Source organism: Oncorhynchus tshawytscha, linkage group LG16 (assembly GCF_018296145.1).
Source record: "Oncorhynchus tshawytscha isolate Ot180627B linkage group LG16, Otsh_v2.0, whole genome shotgun sequence".
Taxonomy (NCBI): Eukaryota; Metazoa; Chordata; class Actinopteri; order Salmoniformes; family Salmonidae; genus Oncorhynchus; species Oncorhynchus tshawytscha.
The window spans coordinates 62584775-62604878 of NC_056444.1; the positions used below are offsets into that span (position 1 = coordinate 62584775).

Here is a 20104-nt window from a genome sequence, read left to right on the forward strand (position 1 = left end):
GCAGAACTATGTCCAGGTAAAGTGTCCAGGGTGAAAAAGTTGTGAGGACAAAGCTACGGCATTGGTAAATTTTGTTTTAATACAGTTTGATTAAATAGTTATTAAGAGTAAAAGGCCAAATACCAACAAGCAGTATGTAGACTGTTGTGGAAATGTCCTGTATTACCAAATGAGGAGAGTTACAAACTACACACCAGTCAGAGTTATACTTAAACTTCATCTTTAATAATATGAGCTTTACAATAGCCCTTTGACTTTCAACAACTCACTATCTATAATTAATTGTTGAGAGTCCCAACATAATGGCAATTGAGATTTTTATAGCAAAGATACACCCCTTTCAACTTACATGACGAACCACAGATCTTAGGATCTCTTCACAAAGGGCCTTTTACTTGAGAAAGGAGTATCCCTTAGCCAGATTGCATTCGCTATAAATTATCGCTCAGTTTGGTTTCTAAAACGAGTTTCTAATCTCGTTCCTGGTACTTCATAGTACCAAAACATTACCTCATCCAAAGCATAATTGAATTGTCAATTATTCTCAATTGTCAACTCTATATACTCCCATCTCAAGTAAACCCCCTCTTCTCCCCACTCGTGGACAAGCTCACTGAGGAGAGTGACTTGCACACAGACTTTGTGGAGTCAATTAATTGGTTCCCCCCTTAATCATGCCATCCCTTCACATGGTTTAACCGATACATTCATATATGAAGACAATGTCCCATCCTTTCCTCTTCCCTTTCTGATATTCTGCATAGCACCAGAGACATGTAAAAGACAATCCTGACCTCTCCCCTCTCTGGGCCCCAAATGACTGAGCCTCAGCTTAGAAAAAAATGCAACTGCCAACACTATAGTCCAAAAGGATACATTCTAATGACAAGTATCTCACATAAGCATATTAGATAAATAAAACATCTTATTTATCTATGTTACCCAACTAATTCTGATTCCTCCGCCACAAGACAACAGCTTGTTATTAGACATTATAAAGGCTCATACATACTTAAAACAAGTAATAAAGCATTATACCTGAATGCTTTAAGTGTTACCGATTTTCCATATCTGCCCCTTACATTTGTAATAGAATGTTGTGTAACTTTACTTTAACAGGTTGAAGTATGGCTACAATAACCATTTAACATGTTGTTCTTATTTTAATGAAACTGCAATATTAAATGTAATAATATAATGCTAATCATACATTTCATATGAATAGCTCTTTCATACATTACATACAATAATATATTTCAATAATGTGATCCTCTTGTTCAGCAATGGGATTCTGTACCAGTATACAGAAAAGAGTGATGCGACACCACTGATGTCCATCACTATGGGGTAAGTCATACTGTGTTACTGCTCATAATCATGTGTGTTGTGTCTGTTTATGGTGGGGTAATTTTCTCAAGAGAATGGATTTGTGGCTAGAGCTTTTATGGGTCAAGTGGTTAGAACAAGTAGACTGGGTTCAAACATAGTTGATCACACTTATTTTGCTGAATCATCCGAAGTCATTGTTTAGGAAATACCCATAGATACTACATCTATTGCTATGAAAATAAAATGTTTTACCCTCTCGTATTTAATTGTAAATAGTAGGCTATGGTTGACTTCATCTTTTAATTGTTGTTTGACCATCTATGTGTACACTCTCTTTTTTTTAATTGAGGGGAGAGCACTGCGGAGGTTGCCGGCGCTCCAACAGCACAGAGCTGCCTCATGCCTTCCAGGTGATCCTCACAGAGCGGCCTCCTCTGGTGCTGAGCGCTGACAATGAGGGAGACATGTCCGACTGGATGCTGGTGCTCTGCCAGTCAGTCTCCAAAGGGGTGAGGACACACATGCTGCACTCTGACACATGCACTTTGACTCACACACGCCGTGTATACACACACACTCACATATCACCTACATACTTCCCAGCACATGTTTAAAACTCACCTCATGGCTGCTTGGCTTTGCTCACAGCCCTGTGGGAAAATTAGTGACCATGCATGGCTATACATGCAGATTTTACCATGTTTTTGGCATGAGGAGCAGAATACCCTAGTAGTATTCAAAACCTTTGTATGCATGAACGGTACCACACCATGTCGTTACTTCTCTCCCACCTTTTGAGTACAGTTCCTCCAGATTAAATCGATGATTCACTGCAGAAAAGGGATCTTTCCATGATTTTTAAATCTTGAATTCCTGATTAATTTTATTTTGTTTATCAGTAGCTCTTAAGTACATAGGCTAAATACAGTTGAAGTCAGAAGTTTACATACCCCTTAGCCAAATACATTTAAATGCCGTTTTTCACAATTCCTGACCTTTAATCCAAGTAAAAATTCCCTGTTTTAGGTCAGTTAGGATCACCACTTTATTTTAACAATGTGAAATGTCAGAATAATAGTAGAGTGATTTATTTCAGCTTTTATTTCTTTCATCACATTCCCAGTGGGTCAGAGGTTTACATACACTCAATTAGTATTTGATAGCATTGCCTTTAAATTGTGTAACTTGGGTCAAACGTTTCGGGTAGCCTTCCACAAGCTTCCCACAATAAGTTGGGTGAATTTTGTCCCAGTCCTCCTGACATAGCTGGTGTATCTGAGTCAGGTTTGTAAGGCCTCCTTACTCGCGCACTCTTTTTCAGTTCTGCCCACAAATTTTATATGGGATTGAGGTCAAGGCTTTGTGATGGCCACTCCAATACCTTGACTTTGTTGTCCTTAAGCCATTTTGCCACAACTTTGGAAGTATGCTTGGAGTCATTGTCCATTTGCGACCAAGCTTTAACTTGCTGACGAATGCCTTGAGATGTTGCTACAATATATTCACGTAATGTTCCTTCCTCATGATTTCATCTATTTTGTGAAGTGCACCAGTCCCTCCTGCAGCAAAGCACCCCCACAACATGATGCTGCCACCCCCGTGCTTCACGGTTGGGATGGTGTTCTTCGGAGTGCAAGTCTCCCCCTTTTTCCTCCAAACATAACGATGGTCATTATGGCCAAACAGTTCTATTTTTGTTTCATCAGACCAGAGGAAATTTCTCCAAAAAGTACGATCTTTGTCCCCATGTGCAGTTGCAAACCGTAGTCTGGCTTTTTTATGGTGGGTTTGGAGCCGTGGCTTCTTCCTTGCTGAGCGGCCTTTCAGGTTATGTCGGTATAGGACTCGTTTTACTGTGGATATAGACACTTTTGTACCCGTTTCCTCCAGCATCTTCAACAGGTCCTTTGCTGTTGTTCTGAGATTGATATGCACTTTTCACACCAAAGTACGTTCATCTCTAGGAGACAGAACACGTCTCCTTCCTGAGCGGTATGACAGCTGCGTTGTCCCACTGTGTTTTTACTTGTGTACTATTGTTTGTACAGATGAACGTGGTACCATCAGGCGTTTGGAAATTTCTCCCAGACTTGTGGAAGTCTACAATTTATTTTCTGGCTGATTTCTTTTGATTTTCCCATAATGTCAAGCAAAGAGGCACTGAGTTTGAAGGTAGGCCTTGAAATACATCCTCAGGTACACCACCTACAATTGACTCAAATGATGTCAATTAGCCTAACAGAAGCTTCTAAAGCATGACATCATTTTCTGGAATTTTCCAAGCTGTTTAACCTTTTGCGTGTAGGTGGCAGTATTTTCGTTTTTGGCTTAAAAACGTACCCATTTGAAACGCCCTATTTCTCAGCCCCAGAAACTAGAATATGCATATAATTGTCAGATTAGGATAGAAAACACTCTAACGTTTCCAAAACTGTAAAAATATTGTCTGTGAGTATAACAGAACTGATATTGCAGGCGAAAGCCTGAGTAACATCCAATCAGGAAGTGCCTCTTATTTTGAAACCTCTCTGTTCCTATGCATGCCTATCCTCCATTTAAGGGGATATCAACCAGATTCCTTTTTCTATGGCTTCCCAAAGGTGTCAACAGTCTTTAGACATAGTTTCAGGCTTTTATTTTGAAAAATGAGCGTGAAAGATCACACTGCGTAAGTGGATATGTGGGGCCCCGAGTGAGTTTTGCGCAACTGAGTAAAGCCGCCATTGTTCCTCCCGCTGTTATTGAAAAACCTACACTCGGTTGATATATTGTCGAAAATATATTTTAAAAACATGAGGATTGATTATAAAAAACATTTGACATGTTTCTGTGGACATCATGGATATTATTTGGAATATACGTCTGCGTTGTCGTGACCGCTCTTTCCTGTGGATTTCTGAACATAACGCGACAAACAAACGTCTGTATTTTGGGTATAAAAATAATCTTCATGGAACAAAAGGAACATTTGTTGTGTAACTGGGAGTGTCTTGAGTGAAAACATCCAAAGATCATCAAAGGTAAACTATTTTTTTGATTGCTTTTCTGATTTTCGTGACCTAGCTACTTAATACTTAGTGTACATAATGTTATTCTATGCTATCGATAAACTTACACAAACGCTTGGATTGCTTTCGCTGTAAAGCATCATTTTAAAATCTGAGACGACAGGTGGATTAACAAAAGGCTAAACTGTGTTTTCCTATATTGCACTTGTGATTTCATGAATATGAATATTTTTTAGTAATGTTATTTGACTGTGGCGCTATGCTATTCAGCGGTTGCTGATGACAATTTTCCCACTACCGGGATGGGTAACGTCAACAAGTTACAGCCACAGTCAACTTAGTGTATGTAAACTTCTGACCCACTGGAATTGTGATACAGTGTAAGTGTAAGTGAAATAATCTATCTGTTAGCAATTGTTGGAAAAATGCATTGTGTCGTGCACAAAGTAGATGTCCTAACCGACTTGCCAAAACTATAGTTTGTTAACAAGAAATTTCTGGAGTTGTTGAAAAATGAGTTTTAATGACTCCAACCTAATTGTATGTAAACTTCTCCAACTGTATGCCTGTATTTTAGAATTATATTAGACTGGTTTCCCTAGATGACCCCCCCCCCAATATAAATGTTTTCATTATTTACCCCTCTGTGACTGCAGGTGATCCCCCAGGGAGTGCCACCCACGCCGTGTATCCCCTGTTGCCTGGTGGTGACGGACAGGGAGCTGCTGACATGCCACCAGGACTGCCAGACCAGCTTCTTCCGCTCACTGGGCGGAGCTGAGCTCTCTGACATTAGTTCTGTCAGCCTGGAGGATGACAAGGAGTATTGTGTTGTTGTGAGTGACCTCACGCCTGCCTAACCTCTGACAAAATGGCGGTTGTCCTCACTTTCCTGTGCTCTCTAGTCTTTTCTTTCTGTGTCTCAATTAAATTCTCAGAACAAATTGAATTTGTTCTATTGAACATGCCACCACTATAAAGGCATTTTATTTATATGAAGAATATTGTAGATACAAGGCTGAATCTACCGCACACCCAAATACGATTAGTAAAGGTGCTGGAGGCAAAATGCTAAACTGGAGAAACAGGAAAAGTTCTCTGCATACTTCCAGTCCGATGGAAATGTATTTTAAAAGTAGATGAGCTATCATGAAGGTCGACTGACTGAAAGCTCAGCTACTATTAAAATACATTTGCATCTGACTGGAAATGTGCAGATACTTTTTCCTGTTTCTCAAATTATATGAAGAATGCCTTGGGTCCTCCTGTTTTGATTATCAACTAACACCTTAACCTTCAAACTGGAAAGATGCGCATCCCATCCATTTTTCTTCTCAATTAAATATTACTGTTAATCCCTGAGGGGAAATTAGAAAGGCATTGACGGGTATTGGAGTTGACTATTTATCTTGCCCCATACTCTTTTTCTCTAACATTCTTTCATTCTCCCTTTCTCTTTTTCTCTTTCCTTCACTCTCTACTCTCTCCCTCTGTATGTCTCTTGTCTTGACCTCTCCCTCACATTCTCTTCCCATCTCTCTTTCTTTGTGTGTAGGAGTTTGCATCGGACCGAGCTCAGTTCCTGCCTCCCTGGGTGCTGTACTTCAGTGGCTGTGAAGAGAGAGACCGCCTGCTGGAGGCACTAGAGAGTGTCTGGAGAGACATTTTCCAGGTAAGGTAGAGAAGAATGGAAGAGGAAAGGATTTGCTGTGACGGTAAAAGCATTATATCAATAACATGATTTCCTGTGTCTCATTCTCAATCTCTTTCTCACACTTTTTTTCCCCCACCCCTCTTTCATTTTCTTGTGATGATCCAGGTGTGTCTGCCTCGTAGGAGAGTGTCAGAGCCGTTGGTGCAGAAGCGTTGTGGCAATGCCCTGGCTCTGATGAGGAACGCCTGGCAGAGGAGTGACAGCCTTGCCCGGGGACGCGCCCAGAGAGAGCCCTGGTGCTGACGGACAAATAGACAGGTGGACGGACATATAGGACAAAAGGATTTCACTAGCACTCCTACTCTAAACACCAGGATTCGGGTCAATCGCATTCAAAATTTGTAAATTCTGGAAGTGGATAGAAAATGGACCATTATTTTCTATGAGGATTTTTTTTGATCATTGAATTGAATTTGTTTGGGAGACCGAGTTTTAATTGAATTCACACCAAACCTGTTAATTATGACAATAGCCAAATAGAGGGAAACACACTCTCCGTTTTGTGTACATCATGAAGATTATAAGTATACGAGGGGTCGCATCATCATCAGATGTAGCGAGACGAATGTCAGTTTGAATCTCAGTTCACACTCCTGGCCTTCACGAATATCAAGCCTTTCCTCTTGTCATTGAGATGGACGTTAGGGTAGGAAGTGCACCCCTTACCCTATAGAATAAGACGTTGTTCGCAAACAGCTTCAAGGTGTTATTTTGAACCTTAACGACTGCACGACGTTTATAGTGTGGTGTATGGCGCAGTATAGTATTGACTTATATTATAATCAATCCGTACTCAAATGTACATTGCCCATCCCTCCATGAATCCAGACATACATTGGTTTCCGCTTATATAGGTTGTCTATTGAAAAATACCTCACAAAACTCAACCCTTCTCTCCAATGCACAGGTTGTGATGGATATTTTGCTCAAGGATCGACGGTCACTTGAAGTGGCCTAAACTATGAAGAATGTCTATAGAGAGTTTACCACTTGGACTGTGACGTTAACAGCACTCGTCTATTGCCTTTGTCAGCCATGTTGGTTTACCATTGGGTTTTCCACTTTTAGTTATGATGGTTTGGCAGGTCAAAGTCAGCATTGGAGTATCATAGCGGGGAATGGGCTAACCTAGCATGGATACACTTTTAACAAGAAGGATGAGAGGAGAGACTAACTTGCCATCGAATGTGAGATTGCACATTGCTTTTGGGTTTGGTCCATGTTGTTTGATTTTGAGGGGACTGATAAGTTCATTGGGGTTGTGTGCAAAGTTCATGTTCAGTGTTGCGTTTTACTTTTAAGCAAATAGTTGTTTATTTGTAACACAACATGTTATGGTAGTGTAATTGTGTGCAATTTATAAAGGCGATAAGTTGACTTTAATTTTGTTTTTGTTCTACTCTTTGTTATTTGAGTGAGTACTCCTTTATCAGGTGAGTGTCTGTCATTGCATTTTTAGATGTTGAGAGTGGCCTGGTCAAGATGTGGGAAGTGTCAATGTCGTTATGTTCTACGTCTGGTGGAGGTATCAGTGCATCCCAACTTTATTATTCTCCCTGTAGTTTTGAGGTTGCTCAGAAGAGAAGGTCGTTGTTAGTTATTTCGTCCCATTGGGAGAACACTCAATGAAGTGGTAATATCGCTGTTGAGACACAACAGACCATTGCTTGTAGTTATACTACAATCAATCCATATGCATTAGGGAAAAAATCTAGTTGACTAGTGATTATACTACTTCATTCATATGATTTGTCATTGCATTAATCCAATTTACCCCTGAAACAATCTATCCCCCACCTCATATTCTATTCATACATAAGTAAAAGCAAATCATCCTCACAAATATTATTTTGACAATGTAGCTAATTGCTGATGTAGACATGTCAAAATTCAATTTTTGTGTTGCTATTGGCGAGAGGAGAATTTATCCAATGCCATTGCTATCCTGGAATTGCTATCCTGGAATTGCTATCCTGGAATTGCTATCCTGGAATTGCTCTATCATCAGGAGAAGGTTTCTGGAGGCTTTCAGCTTCATTGCCAGTTGCTCCTGATAATCATGTGGCCTTTTTCATTACCTTAATTTGATTGGAGATAATGGCCTCAGGCCCAATTTTTACCAAATAAAGTATTACTCTTGAATGTGGCCTTCTACTGCTGTTGAGAATTGGGCTTCTGACAAGTCATAATACACACACTGTTTAAGTGTCAGTATAAGACCTATGTGTGTTTCTAGTCTAACCATTGCATTATAGTAATAGTAGTAAACATATTCTCTGCTTTGAGCATTGTGGTCTTGCCTCTATTCTGCTTTTTCTGTAGGCGTGGGAAGCCAACATCCTAGCATTTTGCATCTCAGGTTAGAAATGGTACAAATAATTTAAATGTAGTAGCCTAGATCCCATGCAGAAAAGACCCAACACTTCAAGCCAGGGGTAACCGTGTCCTACATTTTAGTTTCAACTGACTTGCCATTTTATATCTCCTTTTGTCTTTTGTTGGTACCTATCCTATACTTAAGTCTATTTTAGAGAAATGTACAATTACGGTACTTATACACTACCGTTGAAAAGTTTGGGGTCACTTAGAAAATTCATTGTTTTTGAAAGAAAAGCAACATTTTTTGTCCATTTTAAAATAACATCAAATTGATCAGAAATACAGTGTAGACTTTGTTAATGTTGTAAATTACTGTTGCAGAGTTGCAAAGAAAAATCCATATCTCAGACTGGCCAATAAAAATAAAAGATTAAGATGGGCAAAAGAGCACAGACACTGGACAGAGGAACTCGGCCTAGAAGGCCAGCATCCCAGAGTCGCCTCTTCACTGTTGACGTTGAGACTGGTGTTTTGCGGGTACTATTTAATGAAGCTTCCAGTTGAGGACTTGTGAGGCGTCTGTTTCTCAAACTAGACACTATAATGTACTTGTCCTCTTGCTCAGTTGTGCACCGGGGCCTCCCACTCATACTATTCTGGTTAGGGCCAGTTTGCGCTGCTCTGTGAAGGGAGTAGGACACAGCGTTGTATGAGAGCTTCAGTTTCTTGGCAATTTCTCGCATGGAATAGCCTTAATTTCTCAGAACAGGAATAGACTGATGAGTTTCAGAAGAAAGGTATTTGTTTCTGGCCATTTTGAGCCTGTAATCAAACCCACAACTGCTGATTTCCAGATACTCAACAAGTCTAAAGAAGGCCAGTTGTATTGCTGCTTTAATCAGAACAACAGTTTTAAACTGTGCTAACATAATTGCAAAAGGGTTTTCTAATGATCAATTAGCCTTCTAAATAATAAACTTGGATTAGCTAACACAACTTGCCATTGGAACACAGGAGTGATGGTTGCTCATAACAGGCCTCCCTGCGCCTATGTAGATATTCCATTAAAAAAAATCTGCCGTTTCCAGCTCCAATAGTCATATACAGCATTAACTTCTTGACGCTACCATCCCTGTCGCGCAATCATTTTCGTCAGCAACCGCTGAATAGCATAGTGCAACAGTCAAATAATATTACTAAAAAATATTAATATTCATGAAATCAAGTGCAATATTGCAAAACACAGTTTAACCTTTTGTTAATCCACCTGTCGTCTCAGATTTTGAAATGATGCTTTACAGCAAAAGCAATCCAAACATTTGTGTAAGTTTATCGATAGCATAGCATTATGTACACGTAGCATCAGGAAGCTTTGTCACGAAAATCAGAAAAGCAATCAAATTAACCGTTTACCTTTTGATCTTCGGATGTTTGCACTCACGAGACTCCCAGTTACACAACAAATGTTCCTTTTGTTCCATAAAGATTATTTTTATACCCAAAATACCTCCGTTTGTTTGTCGCGTAATGTTCAGAAATCCACAGGAAAGAGTGGTCACGACAACGCAGACAGAAATTCCAAATAGTCTTCATAATGTCCACAAGAAACATGTAAAATGTTTTTTATAATCATTCCTCAGGTAGTTTTTAAAATATATATTTGATAATATATCAACCGAGTGTGTAGGTTTTTCAATAACAGCGGGAGGAACAATGGCCGCTTTACTCTGTAGCGCAAAAACTCACTCAGAGCCCCCACCTATCCACTTACGCAATGTGATCTTTCATGCTCATTTTTCAAAATAAAAGCCTGAAACTATGTCTAAAGACTGTTGACACCTTAGGGAAGCCATAGAAAAAGGAATCTGGTTGATATCCCTTTAAATGGAGGATAGGCATGCATAGGAACAGAGAGGTTTAAAAATAAGAGGCATTTCCTGATTGGATTTTCCTCAGGGTTCCGCCTACAATATCAGTTCTGTTATACTCACAGACAATATTTTGACAGTTTTGGAAACTTTAGAGTGTTTTCTATCCTAATCTGTCAATTATATGCATATTCTAGTTTCTGGTCCTGAGAAATAGGCCGTTTACTTTGGGAACGTTATTTTTCCAAACATAAAATACTGCCCCCTAGCTTCAAGAGGTTAACAATGTCAACACTGTATTTCTAATCAATTTGATGTAATTTTAATGGACAAAAATTGTGCTTTTCTTTCAAAAACAGGACATTTTTAAGTGACCCCAAACTTTTGAACGGTAGTGTATGTATTTGAAAAGTTTGTCAATATTTGATTGAGGAAAGGTAATATGAAGCATCTTGGAATCGTATGCAGAGTTAAGTGAAGTTTGTTGTTATGAACAGTAATTTGAATGTTGGACATTGCTGGCCGATGGTGGATTACATATTTTTATTGACTAGTTCTTACATTTAGTTTTTATATCTACAGTACCAGTCAAAAGTTAAGCCACCTACTCATTCCAGGGTTTATCTTTATTTGGACTGTTTTCTACATTGTAGAATAATAGTGAAGACATCAAAACTATGACATGACACATAGGGAATCATGTAGTAACCAAAATTGTTCAAAATATATTTGAGATTCTTCAAAGTAGCCCCCCTTTGCCTTGATAACAGCTTTGCACGCTCTTGGCATTCTCTCAACCAACTTCATGAGGAATGCTTTTCCAACAGTCTTGAAGGAGTTCCCACATACGCTGAGCACTTGTTCGTTGTTTTTCCTTCACTCTGTGGCCCAACTCATCCCAAACCATCTCAATTGGGTTGAGGTCGGGTGATTGTGGAGGCCAGGTCATCTGATGTAGCACTCCATCACTCTCCTTGGTCAAATATCCTTTACACAGCCTGGAGGTGTGTTTTGGGTCATTGTCCTATTGAAAACCAATGATATTCCCACTAAGCACCAAACCAGATGGGATGGCGAATCGCTACAGAATGCTGTCGTAGCCATTCTGGGTGTGCCTTGAATTCTAAATAATTCAGACAGTGTCCCCAGCAATGCACCCCACAACATCACACCACCACCTCCATGCTTCACGATGAGAACCACACATGCAGAGATCATCCGTTCACCTACTCTGCATCTCACAAACACAGCGGTTAGTACCAAAAATCTCAAATTTGGACTCATCAGATCAAAGGACAGATTTCCACCGAGTACATTGCTCGTGTTTCTTGGCCCAGGCAAGTCTGTTCTTCTTATTGGTGTCCTTTGGTAGTGGTTTCTTTTCAGCAATTCCACCATGAAGGTCTGATTCACCCAGTCTCTGAACAGTTGATGTGTCTGTTACTTGAACTATGTTACATTTATTTGTCCTGCAATCTGAGGTGCAGTCCTCTGAACTTATCCTCTGCAGCAGAGGTAACTCTGGGTCTTCCTTTGCTGTGTCTGTCCTCATCAGAGCCAGTTTCATCATAGCGCTTGATGGTTTTTGCGACTGCACTTCAAGAAACTTCCAACGTTATTGAAATATTCTGCATTGACTGACCTTCATGTCTTAAAGTAATGATTGACTGTCTTTTCTCTTTGCTTATTTGAGCTATTATTGCCATAATATGGACTTTGTCTTTTACCAAATAGGGCTATCTTCTGTATACCGCCCATACCTTGTCACAACACAACTGATTGGCTCAAATGCATTAAGAAGAAAAGAAATTCAACAAATTAACTTTAACAAGGCACACCTGTTAACTGAAATGCATTCCAGGTGACTGCCTCATGAAGCTGGTTGAGAGAATGCCAAGAAGTGTGCAAAGCTGTCAAGGCAAAGGGTGGCTACTTTGAATAATGTAGAATAAACATTTTTTTTTTTTTTGGTTACTACATGATGTTTCATAGTTTTAATGTCTTCACTACAATGTAGAAAATAGTACAAATAAAGAGAAACCCTGGAATGAGTAGGTGTGTCAACTTTTGACTGGTACTGTATGTATATTGTTTTAGCAGTTATTTTTTTTATTATATAAACGATAATGGGATGAATCTATTATGCTAACCCTTGATCACACTAAATCCTGCATGTATTGAATGTTTTTATATTGTACATATGATAATGAATGTATGAAAAAAGGCTTGTGAATAGGACTACATTAATAAAATAATTAAAACCTTAACTTTTAAAGAGCAGGTCTTAGTTACTTTGTTTTAATGACCTGATTTACAGGTGTTCTAAGCAAAGTTAATGAACAACGTTGATGGATGGCTTATTGCAACGGAGACTATGGAGAGTAAGGACTAGGCTATTCTTCAACAGCCTTTTATTTTGCTTCGGTTTTGTTTGTTTCTTTAAAATTAATCTAAGAGGTGTCATTGGGTGTTTGAAAAGCTGTATGCCTGTATGTAATTACACCACCATTCAAAAGTTTGGGCTCACTTAGAAATGTCCTTGTTTTTGTAAGAAAAGCTCAAATAAATTGTCCATAAAAATATCATCAAATTGATCTGGAATACAGTCGTGGCCAAAAGTTTTGAGAATGACACGAATATACATTTTCACAAAGTGCTGCCTCAGTTTGTATGATGGCAATTTGCATATACTTCAGAATGTTATGAAGAGTGATCAGATGAATTTAAATTAATTGCAAAGTCCCTCTTTGCCATGCAAATGAACATTTCCACTGCATTTCAGCCCTGCCACAAAAGGACCAGCTGACATGTCAGTGATTCTCTCGTTAACACAGGTGTGAGTGTTGATGAGGACAAGGCTGGAGATCCCTCTGTCATGCTGATTTAGTTCGAATAACAGACTGGAAGCTTCAAAAGGAGGGTGGTGCTTGGAATCATTTGTTCTTCCTCTGTCAACCATGGTTACCTGCAAGGAAACACATGCCATCATCATTGCTTTGCACAAAAGGGCTTCACAGGCAAGGATATTGCTGCCAGTAAGATTGCACCTAAATCAACCATTTATCGGATCATCAAGAACTTCAAGGAGAGCGGTTCAATTGTTGTGAAGAAGGCTTCAGGGTGCCCAAGAAAGTCCAGCAAGCTCCAGGACCGTCTCCTAATGTTGATTCAGCTGCGGGATCGGGCCACCACCAGTACAGAGCTTGCTCAGGAATGGCAGCAGGCAGGTGTGAGAGCATCTGCACGCACAGTGAGGCGAAGACTTTTGGAGGATGGCCTGGTGTCAAGATGGGCAGCAAAGAAGCCACTTCTCTCCAGGAAAAACATCAGGGACAGACTGATATTCTGCAAAAGGTACAGGGATGGGACTGCTGAGGATTGCGGTAAAGTCTTTTTCTCTGATGAATCCCCTTTCTGATTGTTTGGGGCATCCGGAAAAAGCTTGTCTGGAAAAGACAAGATGAGTGCTACCATCAGTCCTGTGTCATGCCAACAGTAAAGCATCCTGAGACCATTCATGTGTGGGTTGCTTCTCAGCCAAGGGAGTGGGCTCACTCACAATTTTGCCTAAGATCACAGCCATGAATAAAGAATGGTACCAACACATCCTCTGAGAGCAACTTCTCCCAACCATCCAGGAACAGTTTGGTGACGAACAATGCCTTTTCCAGCATGATGGAGCACCTTGCCATAAGGCAAAAGTGGCTTGGGGAACAAAACATCGATATTTTGGTTCCATGGCCAGGAAACTCCCCAGACCTTAATCCCATTGAGAACTTGTGGTCAATCTTCAAGAGGCAGGTGGGACAAACAAGAACCCACAAATTCTGACAAACGCCAAGCATTGTTTATGCAAGAATGGGCTGCCATCAGTCAGGATGTGGCCCAGAAGTTAATTGACAGCATGCTAGGGCGGATTGCAGAGGTCTTGAAAAAGAAGGGTCAACACTGCAAATATTGACTCTTTGTATCAACTTCTTGTAATCGTCAATAAAAGCCTTAGACTCTTATGAAATGCTTGCAATTATACTTCAGTATTCCATAGTAACATCTGACAAAATATCTAAAGACACTGAGGCAGCAGACTTTGTGAAAATTAGTATTTGTGTCATTCTCAAAACTTTTGGCCATGACTACAGTGTAAACATTGTTAATGTTGTAAATGACTATTGTAGCTGTAAATGGCCGATTTTAGAAAAAATAAAATACTTTATTTTTTTAATGGAATATCTAGATTGGCGTGCAGAGGCCCATTTATCAGCAACCATCACTCCTGTGTTCCAATGGCACGTTGTGTTAGCTAATCCAAGTTTATCATTTTAAAAGGAGAATTGATTAGTATTTGGTAACATTGCCTTTAAATTGTTTAAGTTTGGTCAAACATTTCAGGTAGCCTCCAGATTTTGCAGGTTTTCCTACTTACAAAGCATGTAGGGGTCTGTAATTTTTTTATCATAGGTACACTTCAACTGTGAGAGACGGAATCTAAAACAAAAATCCAGAAAATCACATTGTATGATTTTTAAGTAATTAATTTGCATTTTATTGCATGACATAAGTATTTGATACATCAGAAAAGCAGAACATAATATTTGGTACAGAAACCTTTGCAATTACAGAGATCATATGTTTCCTGTAGTTCTTGACCAGGTTTGCACACACTGCAGCAGGGATTTTGGCCAACTCCTCTATACAGACCGTATCCAGATCCTTCAGGTGTCGGGGCTGTCGCTGGGCAATACGGACTTTCAACTCCCTCCAAAGATTTTCAATGGGGTTGAGATCTGGAGACTGGCTAGGCCACTCCAGGACCTTGAAATGCGTCTTACGAAGTAACTCCTTCGTTGCCCGGGCGGTGTGTTTGGGATCATTGTCATGCTGAAAGACCCAGCCACGTTTCATCTTCAATGCCCTTGCTGATGGAAGGTTTTCACTCAATCTCACGATACATGGCCCCATTCATTCTTTCCTTTACACGGATCAGTCGTCCTGGTCCCTTTGCAGAAAAACAGCCCCAAAGCATGATGTTTCCACCCCCATGCTTCACAGTAGGTATGGTGTTCTTTGGATGCAACTCAGCATTCTTTGTCCTCCAAACACGACGAGTTGAGTTTTTACCAAAAAGTTACATTTTGGTTTCATCTGACCATATGACATTCTCCCAATCTTCTTCTGGATCATCCAAATGCTCTCTAGCAAACTTCAGACGGGCCTGGACATGTACTGGCTTAAGCAGGGGGACACGTCTGGCACTGCAGGATTTGAGTCCCTGGCGGCGTAGTGTGTTACTGATGGTAGGCTTTGTTACTTTGGTCCCAGCTCTCTGCAGGTCATTCACTAGGTCCCCCCGTGTGGTTCTGGGATTTCTGCTCACCGTTCTTGTGATCATTTTGATCCCACGGGGTGAGATCTTGCGTGGAGCCCCAGATCGAGGGAGATTATCAGTGGTCTTGTATGTCTTCCATTTCATAATAATTGCTCCCACAGTTGATTTCTTCAAACCAAGCTGCTTACCTATTGCAGATTCAGTCTTCCCAGCCTGGTGCAGGTCTACAATTTTGTTTCTGGTGTCCTTTGACAGCTCTTTGGTCTTGGCCATAGTGGAGTTTGGAGAGTGACTGTTTGAGGTTGTGGACAGGTGTCTTTTATACTGATAACAAGTTCAAACAGGTGCCATTAATACAGGTAACGAGTGGAGGACAGAGGAGCCTCTTAAAGAAGAAGTTACAGGTCTGTGAGAGCCAGAAATCTTGCTTGTTTGTAGGTGACCAAATACTTATTTTCCACCATAATTAGCAAATAAATTCATTAAAAATGCTACAATGTGATTTTTGGGATTTTTTTCTTCTCATTTTGTCTGTCATAGTTGAAGTGTACCTATGATGAAAATTACAGGCCTCATCTTTTTAAGTGGGATAACTTGCACAATTGGTGGCGGACTAAATACTTTTTTGCCCCACTGTACACTGAAGTTGCTTACCAAGAAGACAGTGAATGTTCCTGAGTGGCCAAGTCACAGGTTTGAATTTAATCTGCTTAAATCTATGGCAAGACTTGAAAATGGTTGTCTAGCAATAATCAACAACAAATCTGACCGAGCTTGAAGGATGTTGAAAACAATAATGTGCAAATGTTGCACAATCCAGGTGTGGAAAGCTTTTAGAGACTTACCCAGAAAGACTCACAGCTGTAATCATTGCCAAAGATTAATCTAACATTATTTTGAATCAGGGGGTTGAATACTTTTCTGATCTGAAGATATATTAGTGTTTTAAAAATTTTTTTTTTTACAAATGTACATTTTTTTCTTTCACTTTTACATTAGACAAATCTATTTTAATCCCACTTTGTAACACAACAAAATGTTGTTTCTGCTTAAACACCCTCGTGACCAACATCATGAAGGATATCATGTTTAAGCCCCACCCACTTGGAACGTTTAGATCAGGAAGGATTAGATAGCAAGGTATATGCAACAGAACAATTTAGGTACATTACAGATTGGGATAATTGTATACTGAACAACAATATAAACACAACATGCAATCATTTAAAATATTTTACAGAGTTACAGTTCATATAAGGGAATAAGTATAAATAAATACATTCATTATGCCCCAATCTACAGTTGAAGTCAGAAGTTTACATACACTTAGGTTGCAGTCATTAAAACTCGTTATTCAACCACTCCACAAATTTCTTGTTAACTAACTATAGGTTTGGCAAGTCGGTTAGGACATCTACTTTTTGCATGACACAAGTAATTTTTCCAGCAATTGTTTACAGAACAATTATTTCACTTATAATTCACTGTATCACAATTCCAATGGGTCAGAAGTTTACATACACTAAGTTGACTGTGCTTTTTAAACAGCTTGGAAAATTCCATAAAATGATGTCATGGCTTTAGAAGGATCTGATAGACTAATTGACATCATTTGATTCAGTTGGAGGTGTACCTGTGGATGTATTTCAAGGCCTACCTTCAAACTCAGTGCCTCTTTGCTTGACTTCATGGGAAAATCAAAAGAAATCAGCCAAGACCTCAGGAAAAAAAATGTAGACCTCGACCAGTCTGATTCATCCTTGGGAGCAATTTCCATACACCTGAAGGCACCATTGGACCACGCAGCCATCATACCGCTCAGGTAGGAGACTCGTTCTGTCTCCTAGAGATGAATGTACTTTAGTGCGAAAAGTGCAAATCAATCCCAGAACAACAGCAAAGGACCTTGTGAAGATGCTGGAGGAAACGGATACAAAAGTATGTAAATCCACAGAAAAACCAGTCCTATATTGACATAACCTGAAAGGCTGCTCAGCAAGGAAGAAGCCACTGCTCCAAAACCGCCATAAAAAAGCCAGACTATGGTTTGCAACTGCACATGGGGACAAAGATCATACTTTTTGGAGAATTGTCTTCTCGTCTGATGAAATAAAAATAGAACTGTTTGGCCATAATGACCATCGTTATGTTTGGAGGAAAAAGGGGGAGGCTTGCAAGCCGAAGAACACAATGCCAACCATGAGGCACGGGGGTGGCAGCATCATGTTGTGGGGGTGCTTTGCTGCAGAAGGGACTGTGCACTTCACAAAATAGATGGCATCATGAGGAAGGAACATTATGTGGATACATTGAAGCAATATCTCAAGACATCAGTCAGGAAGTTAAAGCTTGGTCGCAAATGGGTCTTCCAAATGGACAATGCATACTTCCAATGTTGTGGCAAAAGAGCTTAAGGACAACAAAGTCAAGGTATTGGAGTGGCCATCACAAAGCCCTGACCTCAATCCTATAGAAAATTTGTGTGAAAACTGAAAAAGTGTGTGCGAGCAAGGAGGCCTACAAACCTGACTCAGTTACACCATCTCTGCCAGGAGGAATGGGACAAAATTCACAAAACTAATTCTGGGAAGCTTGTGGAAGGCTAACCGAAATGTTTGACCCAAGTTCAACAATTTAAAGGCAATGCTACCAAATACTAATTGAGTGTATGTAAACTTCTGACCCACAGGAAATGTGAAAAAGCTAAAAGCTGAAATGAATCATTCTCTACTATTATTCTGACATTTCACGTTCTTAAAATAAAGTAGTAATCCTAACTGACCTAAGACAGGGAATTTTTACTACGATTAAATGTCAGCAATTGTGAAAAACCGAGTTCAAATGTATTTGGCTAAGGTGTATGTAAACTTCCGACTTCAACTTTATGTATTTCACATGACTGGGCAGTGGCGCAGCCATTTAAAAAAATTATTATTATATATATTTTTAAATGTTAACCTTTTATTTATCTAGGCAAGTTAGTTAAGAACAAATTCTAATTTACAATGACAGCCTACCAAAAGGCAAAAGGCCTCCTACGGGGACAGGGGATGGGATTAAAAATAAAAAAATATTTAAATAAAAATATAGGGCAAAACACACATCACGACAAGACAACAAAAAGAGAGACCTAAAACGACAACATAGCATGGCAGCAACACATGACAACATAGTATGGTATCAACGCAACATGACAACAACATAGTAGCAACACCACATGGCAGCAGCACAGGGTACAAACATTATTGGGCACAGACAACAGCACAAAGGGCAAGAAGGTAGAGAAAACAATACATCACGCAAAGCAGCCACAACTGTAAGAGTGTCCATGATGGAGTCTTTGAATGAAGAGAATGAGATAAAACTGTCTAGTTTGAGTGTTTGTTGCAGCTCTTTCCAGTCGCTAGCTGCAGCGAACTGAGAAGACGAGCGACCCAGGGATGTGTGTGCTTTGGGAACCTTTAACAGAATGTGACTGGCAGAACACGTATTTTTATGTGGAGGATGAGGGCTGCAGTAGATGTCTCAGGTAGGGGGGGAGTGAGGCCGAAGAAGATTTTATAAATAAGCATCAACCAGTAGCTCTTGCGACAGGTATAAAGAGATGACCAGTTTACAGAGTAGTATAGAGTGCAGTGATGTGTCCTATAAGGAGCATTGGTGGAAAATCTGATGGCCGAATAGTAAAGAACATCTAGCTGCTAGAGAGCACCCTTACCTGCCAATCTATAAATTACGTCTCCGTAATCTAGCATGGGTAGGATGATCATCTGAATCAGGGTTAGTTTGTTCGCTAAAGAGGAGCGATTACGATAGAGGAAACCAAGTCTAGATTTAATTTTAACCTGCAGCTTTGATATGTGCTGAGAGAAGGACAGTGTACCGTCTAGCCATACTCCCAAGTACTTGTATGAGGTGACTACCTCAAGCTCTAAACCCTCAGAGGTAGCAATCACACCTGTGGGGAGAGCAATCACACCTGTGGAGGTGTTCAGAACAAGTTTAAGGGCAGAGAAATCTTGTCGGACACGAAGAAATCTTTGTTGTAGAGCGTTTACCACTAAATCCGGGGAGTGGCCAGCTGAGTATAAGACTGTGTCATCTGCATATAAATGGATGAGAGAGCTTCCTACTGCCTGAGCTATGTTGTTGATGTAAATTGAGAAGAGCGTGGATCCTGGCATCAAGCCTTGGGGTACACCCTTGGTGACAGGCAGTGGCTGAGACAGCAGATGTTTTGACTTTATACAGTGCACTCTTTGAGAGAGGTAGTTAGCAAACCAGGCCAAAGACTCCTCAGAGACACCAATACTCCTTAGCCTGCCCACAAGAATGGAATGGTCTACCATATCAAAAGCTTTGGCCAAGTCAATAAAAATAGCAACACAACATTGCTTAGAATCAAGGGAAATGGTGACATCATTGAAGACCTTAAAAGTTGCAGTGACACATCCATAACGTGAGCGGAAACCAGATTGCATTCCAGAGAGAATACTGTAGACATCAAGAAACCCAGTCAGTTGATTATTGACAAGTTTTT

At 40.0% G+C, this 20104-nt stretch overlaps 2 protein-coding genes across 3 annotated transcripts in view; both read left to right on the forward strand.

Moving 5' to 3' along the window:
- LOC112232569 (pleckstrin homology domain-containing family M member 2) overlaps positions 1 to 7438 on the forward strand; it is a 48286-nt gene extending 40848 nt beyond the window's left edge. For both annotated transcript variants that reach the window (XM_024399626.2, XM_024399625.2), the window contains 5 exons: positions 1282 to 1347; positions 1679 to 1838; positions 4994 to 5173; positions 5893 to 6009; positions 6157 to 7438. In XM_024399626.2, the coding sequence (XP_024255394.1) occupies positions 1282 to 1347; positions 1679 to 1838; positions 4994 to 5173; positions 5893 to 6009; positions 6157 to 6294 (661 nt within the window). In that variant the 3' untranslated portion in view covers positions 6295 to 7438. The remainder of the gene's footprint in view (positions 1 to 1281; positions 1348 to 1678; positions 1839 to 4993; positions 5174 to 5892; positions 6010 to 6156) is intronic.
- The window catches only part of ano11 (anoctamin 11), a 47725-nt gene continuing 33805 nt past the window's right edge, over positions 6185 to 20104 (forward strand). Inside the window, exon 1 of the mRNA XM_024399627.2 lies at positions 6185 to 6309. The gene's annotated coding sequence lies outside the window, so the exon portion shown is untranslated. The remainder of the gene's footprint in view (positions 6310 to 20104) is intronic.